The sequence below is a fragment of the Achroia grisella genome, unplaced genomic scaffold, assembly GCF_030625045.1.
Source record: "Achroia grisella isolate CSIRO2021 unplaced genomic scaffold, CSIRO_AGI_Agris_v1 utg1576, whole genome shotgun sequence".
Classification (NCBI taxonomy): domain Eukaryota; kingdom Metazoa; phylum Arthropoda; class Insecta; order Lepidoptera; family Pyralidae; genus Achroia; species Achroia grisella.
The window spans coordinates 2015253-2026709 of record NW_026712658.1 but is presented as its reverse complement, the minus strand read 5'-3'; the positions used below and the strand labels follow the sequence as shown (position 1 = coordinate 2026709).

The window sequence follows — 11457 nt, the reverse complement described above, 5'->3', positions numbered from 1 at the left end:
CAAAGAATCGCGTTACGTACTCTTATGTATTTCTAAAAAGTGTAGTCATCTGTCTAGTCGAACTCTTGATAATTTAACACTTGCTAATGAGAATCTTTTGAATTTTTAATATTTTTCGGTACCCTGAAAATTATTCGATACGTTGAATAATACGTATACAATAGTATACATATACGTAAATATAGTCTAGAGAGGATGTTTGATACTTACATAAGTTGACTTAAATACCTAATTGCTTATACGTCATACGAAACATATCGATTTCTCCCAGTACTCACGTTATAAAGTGATTTCAATGTTTTTTGTAATATCTAGGTATAAATCTCCATGTTTGTTGTAGGTATATATTTTTTTATGATTTATAATCTTGTTCTGAATAAGTTAGTTTTAGGGGATTAGTGGAATAAGTAAGTAGTAAGTAGGTATATAATTTGTTATTATGTTATATATATAAAATTCCTAATTCGTAGAGATATTAGAAAATAAAACAAAAACTTCAACAAATGAAAGAAATTTATTGTATACAGGTTTTAAATATCCTTGCACATTCTTACACCTGCCTCACCAGCCACATCATTAAGATATTTAACGTAAGATATAAAGATCTTATAGATAAAGGACATTACATATGAAAAAAAATCACTTCAAATAATTTTAAAGTTACAGTATATGTAAGAAACAGTTTTCATTTTTACAAACATTGTCTACAATTCCACGATTTCAAATCAACTTTTTATGTCGCCTAGCGACTGTTTTGGACGTTATTTTCAACTTTTCATTAAAAAGTCAGTCGAAACGCTAAGCTTTTCAAAATTTCCATCTCTAAAAATTTGACTAGATTTAATATAACAGCGGTTTGCCAATCGCGTTTTCAGCCAATCCAAATAGTTTTACAAAACATTCTGTTTTATCTGAGCAACGTAGCTATAGAACAACAATAAATCTATGAACATCACTTTTTACTGAGGAAGTGAAAAATATATAATAATAATAATTATAATTCATTAATAAAAAATAATTATCAATGAGTTGCTAATATTAAAGCAAAACCTTCTATGTAATTATTTGTAATGAAAGTTAAACAATAATAATTATAAAAACTAAAGGAACAAAATAACAAAAATAATAGAGGCGAGTGGATAAGGTAAATATTGAAAAAAATATTTCATTAAAACTTGTACTCAATAAGTAAATAACAATATTATAATTTGATCTTGTTAGCTCCTTTAGTCGTATATATTAAAAAAACGTTAGCCATCATTTAGGAAATAACAGTGTCTATGATACATTGGTCCATACCAGATTAAAAATTTTGTTTCCAATAACGTATTCATTTCAGTTAAGTAATTTCATCCATATAAAGTCGCAAAGAAACCATCTCAAGAGAAAAATGAACCTCAGCATTGTGATGTAATATGTTTAAAAGCGTCACAATTTTAATAAATATCGTGAAATAATATAAGATGAATTTACACTATGCCTTTTTTTATTAAGATAACATTATATTTAATATGTCTAAAATTAAATGCTTCATGTTGTACATATTTTTGTTTTTTACAAAAAACGAACACCCAAGAACTTTGTCTTGTATCAAGACTTCAAAAACCATTGTCTTCATATTCTATTCCACGATAATTCTAAATGGTCAATAATAATAAGTCAATTATTGTAATTATAGTACAATAATGATTACTTTTTAAATTAATATTCTAGAAATACATACAGTTGTAAAGGAAAACAAACAGTGACAATAAAGGCGAAACTTACATTTAGGTATACAGACATTTGTAGACGTTTTCTCGTATTAGAAAACAGCTTCGTAGGTACAGTCAAATTCAGAAATAGATTATCAATTTGACGTTTGTTGCACTCAGTTTAACTGGATACTTGAGCGAGTCAAGGGGAATGATATAAAAGTGAACGTCACGCGACACCAAATTAAAAATTACTGAATTGGACTGTCCTGAAAAGTATAAAGCCACATAAATTAACAACTTTTTTTCATTTATTAAAGATTATATAAGATCTAGCAATGTCTTTCATAACGCCGCGAGATCCAAACGCATGAAAACAGAAATCAAATTCAGTGCATGAGCATAGAATTCAATTTTGTTTCATTGTAATTTCTGGTTTAGAAATCAAATTCTACGGTTGTCCATTCAATTTGACTACTGAATCAGATAAAACTAATTACTTAGTAGGTATACCTAGATACTTTTTTAATCAGGCACCAGACATTTAATAAACTAATTCTATATTGAATATTTTTTTTAATACAATAATTGCTAATTAAAAATTTGTTTCCATCAACAAATAACATGAAATTATAAATCAACTGATATCGTGAAATTAAAAAGTACTATATATAGTATAAGGCGATATTTTTTTCTGAATAGGAAAGGAAACATTAAAATACACTCTTAAAAATGAAAATGAAATTAGGTACCTACGTTTACAACATCTCGCGGAATCCTAATTTGTTATAGGTTTATTAAAAATGCAACTTCCCTTCATTGTCTTTTTTATTCCTGGACCAGTCGAGGACCGCTCAAGACTCTAACCTAACCCTTACGCAGATTTTATTACATTTAAGAAAAAATTAACAAAATATTAAAGAATCACTACTTGCTACCTATTAATTGAAAATTACACTATTATAATAAACTAAAATTCTTAAACTAGGTGGAAAAATGATTGAACAATATACAATAAAAATGATTCACTAATAAACCAGTGATCTCTTTTAGACAAAATGTGTTTAAAGTGGTTAGTTAGACACATATGTATTTAACGGGTACATTTGTCACTTTTCTCACATTTAGAGCAATACATAAGATTATGAGCACGTTTAATAATGATATAGTTTATCAAACAACATACATAGCTATTTGAAATGAGGTATTTGTAATAAAGACATTGAAAATTATGTTGTTAACTTTTATGATTACCTAAATTCCAATACTCATCTATTGTCTAATGGTCCTTAAAATGACCAACTGTCCAGAAAAATAGGCTTTGGATTCAGCTTTTAAAGACGTGTAGGTTTCATTTTACGGTTTCACTGTAAGTTGGTCATTTTAACTGTGAGAGATCACTGTCAATAACATTTTAAGTGTTAAGGCGGCGTATACCATTTGTACAGATACAGACCGGCCCAGTACTGTGAGCACTCGCCTATTTTTCTACTACTTATCAGTCGCAACTCTCTTTAAATCCAGGAGTAGAACCCCAAACACTTTGCACAAAAACAATGACATGTATAACATCTCAATATAATATTATAATATACCTATAGTGTTACTAAAATAAAGCCACTTAAAATTAACTAACGTTACAAAATAAGATTAAACAACATAATTTGTTCCCGATGTCAAAAAATATTTTTATATAATAATAAAAAAAAAAACTAATAACATTCTAAACGGAATGTTCATTAATATCTAAGTTCTCTTTGCAAATTGTCCCATCCTAATATTTCTGTACAAACTTACACAAAATAACCATTTCTTTAAACTATCAACAAACGTCAGGCGTTACACACAAATTTGTGTACGTATTTTATAAAATAAAATTGTTCGATCTGTAATTTTGTTTAACACAATTGGAAATGCGGCCTGGTGTGGATTACAATAGTGAACACGAGATTAAATAAATCTCAATAAAACTGTTTCATGTAAAAAAAATACATCGCACAGACGATTAAATGCACGTAACATTAATATAAGATATTTTTATATTAAATGCTAAAAAGACATCGAAAATTATTTATAGAGAAACAATAAGTGAAACACATGCTATCGACTAGTTCAAAATTTGGAATATAAAAATTTTAGTTTCTTTTTTTTATATAAAGAGAACGCATTCGACATCTCGGCGTTTGGGATATGTATCATGATTTGGATATAGGTAGATATAATAAATTCTCACGAATAAAATCAACAAAGTATTTAAATTTTCTCTCAGTCCGTGGATTTTAAAAACACGTCGAAATGTCGATTCCCATCTCTTAGATACTATTTTGCACATTTCATGGTCTCTGACGAAAATGACATTATTATTTAGGTATAACTTGTATATAATATGTGTATAATTTAATTACATACATATACAAAGATTTCTTAATTTCCATGAGGCGCACATGTACACATAACTTACAATATCTATCGTACGATAATTTTATATCCAAATAGTTTTCACCTAAATTTATCTTGGGAGAGCGTATACATTTTTTTTCATCTCGTACTTCAATTATATATACTTTTGATTGAACACCAAAAAATTTCACAAATTTGAAGATATCAATTACTTTATATTTTTTTTAGGATTTTTGGGATAATACCTATATTTTTTTTAAAGTTGACAAGAATATAATAATGATTATTCACACTTTTGTATAGTCGATAAAACATTTAAAACTTGGACCTTGAAAAATAAGAATATATCTTCTTAGGATACGATAATACAGTACATAAAATATATATAAGTTCACTAAATGTATAACGTACGTGTATGTATAGTGGTGGGGATGGGGGCTTCCCCGTAGGTCTTGAAACAAACCGCACTCGCATCGTAATACCTAAATATCACATTCAGTAATATGGAAACCCACGTATTAGCTTAGACACAGTTTACATTACTATTTTATAGTAGAAAATAATAATTGCACATAATACCTTACCGCGGCGCGAGCGGTCGCGGGCCCGGGATGCGGCGACCCCATCCACGCCTAGCCTGCACCTTCCGTCGTTAATCTCGCGTTAGAAAGAGACGACACAACAGCCGCACTCTACACGCAATTAGCGCTAATAATTTCATTCAATATATTACCTATCTAATTGTAAAAACACCGCACAAAATCTGCAATAGTTCACTTAAAAATCGATAACATTTACACTCGCATAGCTAGCTTTATATTTAATTTGTTACATTGTTTTCTATATACTTATAATTATTTAAATATTTAATTTTTTTAACGTTTAACTTTTGGTTGTCTTTTACTTAAAACAAGATCAAAAATTGAGGCTCTTGTATTTTTCCGGAAATTTTGTACAACCTTATCGTCGCTTTGGCATACGGTGTTACAAGTTGCTACATATGTCCATTAGTAGATATTATTAGCGTTCCGTTATAAGATTATTAGGTACACCACAATATGCGCTTAACAAAAAACTTACGACAAATACCATAAAGCAAATAAACACCGCTGCCACGAACGACCACGTTCGAAGAATCTAGTGTAGATCAGGGGCTTTAACTACTGTATTGTGATATTGCATAAGTAAAGCTGTGGTACATTGAACTGGTTGTGACTTTTAGGTAACTATTGTGATATTTGGTGATTTATAGTGTCGACGTGAGTTATATAAATCGTGGGAATGATCTGGGTTGATCTGAAGCGGAAAGGAAAATGAAAATACTTCCATAAATAACCTGCGTAGTGAAATATAAACGTCTAAATGCGTAACGTATCAAACCCAGTCAATCTGTAAAATATGAAAGAAGCATGTAACTAACGTTATTGTCACTACAACAGTATACACAAATAACGCATGAGTTTTGTATGAAGAACCCTTAAATGTCCTATTGCACACTAAAAAGTCGTCATAGTTCTGCCCCGGCGCGTGCGCATGCGGGCCTCGCCCGCCGCGGCAACGGCTGACGTACAGGCCCGCTCCCAACGGAATGTACTTTACATAATATTATCACAAGACTGAGGAGATCGGAGCGTCTCGACGCGGATCAAAACGTGGGCGATAAGAGGCTAACACTAGAGTCACGTCACTGGAAAAGATGGTGCGGGAAGGCCCGCAGGCAGCACTAGGCGCGATCGGGCGGCGCGGCCGGCGGCGGCGGCGAGGGCGCGGCGGGCGGCGGCGGCGACGGGCCTCCGTTGCGAGGTTTCTGCAGCTTGTCGGCGCGCAGCCGCTGCACCGCCTCGCGCATCTCGGCCGCCAGCTGCCGGTCCGAGCTGTCGACGCGCGCGCGCCGCGCCGGCGGCCCGTCCTCCGACAGCGGCGAGCCGGCCAGCCGCCGCAGCAAGCTCGGCGCGTCGCCCGACGAAACCATCGGCGGCCTCGGCTCGGCCGTCAACCGCTGCAGCAGAGCCGCACCCGGCCGCTCTAGGCTCGATCGGATGATCCCCTCCAAGAATGATCCGTTGGCGGGCGGAGGTGCTTCTTCGCGTAATCGCCGCATCATGTGCGAAGCGTATAAGTCGGTCGCGGGCGGTGGTGCAAATCCAGGATTAGGCCAAAACGGGTAGCCGGTCGGATAACCTGGAGTCTCCGGGCCGTTCATCCCGTTAGTGAAAGATTTTGTTGGTGGCTTAGGAGGTGGCGGTTTCGGTGGCTGCGGTTTTATATCTTGCGGTGGTTTCGGTTCGCGTTTTCTTGGCCGCATTAGATGCCGCTCTTTGACTTTGTATTCCAAAGTGGAATGTGGTACACCATAATAGGAGCCGGCCCTGTGTACAGACATCTCGCCGCGCTGTACCGCTTTGACAGCCTCGACTAGGCTGTCTCTATCGTAGTTTCTATATTTTCCTCTTTTTGGTCGCGTACCTTTACCTCCTGGAGCTGGTTGGCCGTTGTTATTCGTTGTAGCCCTGGAATTACTCGGCGTAGGGTAGTTCCTTTGATTCTCCTGTTGTGTTTTTATAACAGAAACATGTCGTTCGGGTGCTCTCATGAACGGCATATCCGTTTGAGGAGGTCTGTCAGGAAGTTGTTGGAATTTCTGACTAATGCTTCTCACTATAACGTCGTTTATTGACGTGAATAAATGCTGATTTGCTGGAGGGTCAGCAAAGAAAGTGGGGAGATGTGGCTGCGGGTTGATGGGTGGTTGTGGTGGTGGAATAATAGGTGTGATGGGTGTGACAGGAGTCGTTGCGGGTGTGGCCGGAGAGGGACTCTTCTCATCGGGCCGGTAATTTGGTATTTTTAGAATGACAGGAGGAGATTCAGGTCTCTCGGAATCACTGTCGGGCTCGGAGTCATGTTGATCGACGTTGAGTCCGTACTTGTTGACTTTGTTGCGGAGTGTGGAGCGTGGGATGCCATAGACGGCGGCTGCGCGCCGTGTGCCCAGCCGGCCTGACTGGATGTCCCGGATGGCTGATTGAAGCTCGTCATCAGTGTAAGTTCGTCTGTTTATGCTATTACTTGCATTTTCTATTACTGCTCGTTTCAGCCTGAAACAAGTATGAATTGGTTAATACTTAAAGAAAAAGATTTTCTGCAAATTAATACTAATATTATTGAAAGATTTTTGTCGAAGTTTTAAATATATTTCTTCACATGGTAGGATTTAAGAACAGTTTTTTAATACTCTCTTTATTTTTGGTACAACATAATTGAATATATCTACATAAAATCTAATCATCCAGGAACTTTTAGCAAAAATTTTAAGAACAAGATTGTTTATAAGAGTTCAGTTTCCAATAGGTTGTCAATCTTTTCAATATTTCCCTGGTGGTTTCGGCTTCATAAAAAATCGTCATATAGGGGTGAATTGTAAATTTGTGTTATCGGAGTTAACTCAATAGGTCCCACCCAACAAACATGATATCAACTGGTCAACAACCCATAATCATTTGCCAACAAAATCCAACATTTCGAAACCGTATTAATGCCAGATAAGCAACGCGAAATATTTGCTTTGCCTTGCGATAACGGACTGCTATGAATGCATCTTTATCTTTCCCTTCTACCTTTTATTTTCCGAAACACAACCAACCGAATTTCTACTTCAGTCCATAACGTTAAAGCTAAGAATCGCCTGACGAACTTTTACGTCTTCAGTTTCATCTCGGTCTAGCTTTCTTATTTTTCGATATAATTCGCGTAGCATTTTGCACTTTATAATACTCATTATAGATTGCATTTCGGTTTGATGCAACTCTCGTGTGTGCCGAGGATGCAAGGTCGATGCACTGAGACTATCGTAGCATTTTTATTTGTTTTGGCGAGTCATGCGACCCAGATCGCGGACCCAACGAATGAATTTATTCAGTTATCGATTGAGTATTGTGTATAATATCGATGTTAAATCGAGATATCGGTATCTATAAACATTTCTTGTGCAATGGAGCGTATCGATTTTGTGACTATTATTACGTTTGATAAGTTTTATATTTTTAAAACAGACAAGTTCTTGTAGTTTTTATACTGCTATGATTTGTTAGAACATTCCTATGGCTTGAAAAGTATATAATTAAGTATACTATCTATACATAACATCATAACAGTATTTTGTGGCTATATCGAATGGTTAGTAAGGATAGCAAGTACAAGTGCATAGAACTTTAGTCCGTATTTTTTGCAAGATCATTTGGGCCACGTTATTCTGTTAATTTTGTTAAGATGTTAGTTGTTGTTTATTGTCATATGTGATGATAATAGCTCTCTTTATTTTATACAGTAGGAGTGTAGAGTAGCTATCTATCCTGTATCTATGTACAATCAACGAATGGCCTAAACTATCGTGACCTAAATGTCTTGAAATTTTTCACTAAATTAAAAAAAATATCAAATTTCTCATACATTTGTAGTAAAGGTATGCTTGTCATAAAAAAAACCATCAAAATTAGAACTTCATCTATATCATTTATGTTATCATGCAATCGATGGGTTTATTCCTGTATTGGTCGCATACTTTACCACGATTTCTTATTTTTTTTATAGGGCTAAAATTATTCATTATATTCAATATGTTTATAAGTACTTAAGCTAGAAATTATATATTAATATAAATAAATGTTTTATCTATAATGCATGTACATCGAAGAGGAAACCTAATGAAGTATAAATTCTATTTTAAGTGCAAAATTTCATCAGGCCAATGAATCAAAGTAAACGGCACTTTGCACACAGCCCGATAAACTTTTCTTTAGCAATGTTATTCGTCATAAAGTACTGGAGCATTGACACTGTACTCAGATATAGGTTCCTTGACTTTGGCGCATACATACGTACATATATACGTAGAAAATTATATTATTACTTATAGGCTTATCGAGGGCTACAAAGTTCGTTTGCATTTATAAAAAAATAATATTTTTTTTGCTTATAAATGGAATAGCAAACACGCTGATTAGTAAATGGTAGGTAATGGTAGTATAAAGCACCACAGATATCACGTCGTCATGTGAGAGTACCCCTTACGCGGTGCAGTTCCTGAGGACTATAGTATCCATTCCCTATGTCCCATTTCAAACCGAATGACAGCTTACTAATTATGTAGTGTAGTGGTAGAAATAGAAGACTACAATCGAACCCAAGCATACGCGTTTGTAAATACTTAGGTAGAAAATCTTCTAGCCCTTCCTAGATAGGTATAAGTGTTTTGAAGGCCTCGGTGGTCGAGGTTTCAGTTCGATTCCTTGCACGGCACAAACTTTTGTATTCATGAGTATGGTTGTTTGCATCGGTCAGGGTGTTTTCTATGTATAATATCAGTATCAGTTAGCTAAAACCCAAAACACAAGCTTTAGCTAGCTTAACTTGGGTCTAGATGGCGCTGTGTGAATTGTCTTGAGATTATTTATATTATAGTGTTGACAAGTACATAAATATTAATATGAAATACATTTTTGTGCGCTTGTTCAGACTATGCAAGTAGTTTTATTACGTCTTTGTTTATTACAATTTATTAAAAAAATAATTACACGATAAGAGTTTAACACCCGTTGCACTTCCATGTAATTTAGTTTGTTTTTCTACTTGTCTTTGTTATGTTTATACAAGGTTTGTATTAATTAATTAAATATGCATGCAGGAAAATGTACATTTTCATTAGCATTTTTACGACTAAAATACCTATTAATTTGATTAGGTAATATGATTACAGGACAAACAAGAAGTTACGTAGATAACTATTACTGATATGAAATTTAAGTTTTATGTAAATTTTATAATATAATCATTACCATGGCAAAGTGTCTTGAGTACAAAAAATTAAGTATATGTACGGTACATATGTACCTAAATATCTACCTAAGTACCTAATACACATACACACACTAATAATTAAAATAGGTTCAGCTCTCCTGCAATTACAGCTCCTTAGGGAATAACATCGGAAAGCTATTACAGATAATTGTAATTTGTATATTCTACATATTTATATAAAATATATATATCATTTCTAGGCTCCTATTTAAAATAATGGATTTTTCATTCAAATAATTTTGAGGAGATAATTTCTCCACATGGTTGACAGACAGATATTTGTTTCTCACTAATATAATTTGTCCGTTGAGTTTCTGTATCAACAACCCACAAACTTTCGTACAAAGTTTGACTACTCTTTTTACTCCATTTCAATACGAATTTGCCGTTGTATAATTACATGTTACTAAATGATGATGTTAATAAATCATTCTTATTGCAATATATATTACGTTTGTTGTTACATTCGACTGTATTTACTATTTTTTAGATAAAAGACACGTTATGTCCGTCGTAGTGGTACAATCTATCTTCACGTCAAATTTAATTAAGAGCCGTTCTACTGTTTAGTTGTTAAAGGGTAACAAAGAGACATCTCTCGCATTTCAAGGGTAGATAAAATACAGAGTTAAATTCCTTCGAAACTATAAATCTTACTTTACGTTACAACTGTTAGACAGTTGACAACTGAGGTGGATGGCTCAATAATTAGAAAGCCATCAGAAATCAAACATTGAAGAATCAGCTATCATGAATATTAGTAGATATATTATCATATTAGAATGTAAAATTTAATATTGTGACAAAAAAGTACTTTTACAAAAACGTTTAAGTATGTGATCCGAGTTCCCATCTACATAATTATATTTTAGTATCTAAAATTACTGTTATAAAAGCGTGAGAGACGTCTTATTTTCTGCTTGACTTAGCGCCATTTCTAACTTCTAGGGAATTTTGAAGTATTTTGTATCGACTATTACCATTACCGATTGCGTGGGAGAATGAATGTCTGAGAAACCTTATTTAATGGGAAACGGTGTATTACAAGTATACAGTCTGATTGTGAACCATTTTATTTTTTTCTTATCAACTCTACCTACTTGGCAAAATACGGTATCCATCATGGCATCAATTGTCAAAAGTTCGTCGACCCGTCTCAATTGTTTAAAGTTTCGTTTTCATGTTTTAATGGGTGCATTCACACTGCTATTGTTTTTGTAACCCGACTACCTCGTCTAATAGGAAGTTGGATTGTATGAACGCACCCGTTTCTAATGTTCGATGGGTTATAGCCAATACGACCACTACAGGTGACCATGGAAAATTGTTAATACACATTTTACATTTCCTCATTTTCATATTTTAGGTACATAAATTCTGTGCAGATGATTTAATACCGAGTATGACAGTTGAAGTAGGTATATGTATGTAAATTAATATTATAAATATATATATAAAGTTTGCGAATTTAGAAGTCTGAGGTAATATTTCTATCACGGGAAGGCAC

At 34.1% G+C, this 11457-nt stretch overlaps 1 protein-coding gene across 5 annotated transcripts in view; it reads right to left on the bottom strand.

Annotated features, from left to right (window-relative positions):
- Positions 1-495: 495 nt before the first annotated feature.
- LOC131841299 (mushroom body large-type Kenyon cell-specific protein 1) overlaps positions 496-11457 on the bottom strand; it is a 164890-nt gene continuing 153928 nt past the window's right edge. For all 5 annotated transcript variants that reach the window (XM_059189617.1, XM_059189618.1, XM_059189621.1 and 2 more), the window contains one exon: positions 496-7192. In XM_059189617.1, coding sequence (XP_059045600.1) covers positions 5818-7192 — 1375 coding nt within the window. In that variant the 3' untranslated portion in view covers positions 496-5817. The remainder of the gene's footprint in view (positions 7193-11457) is intronic.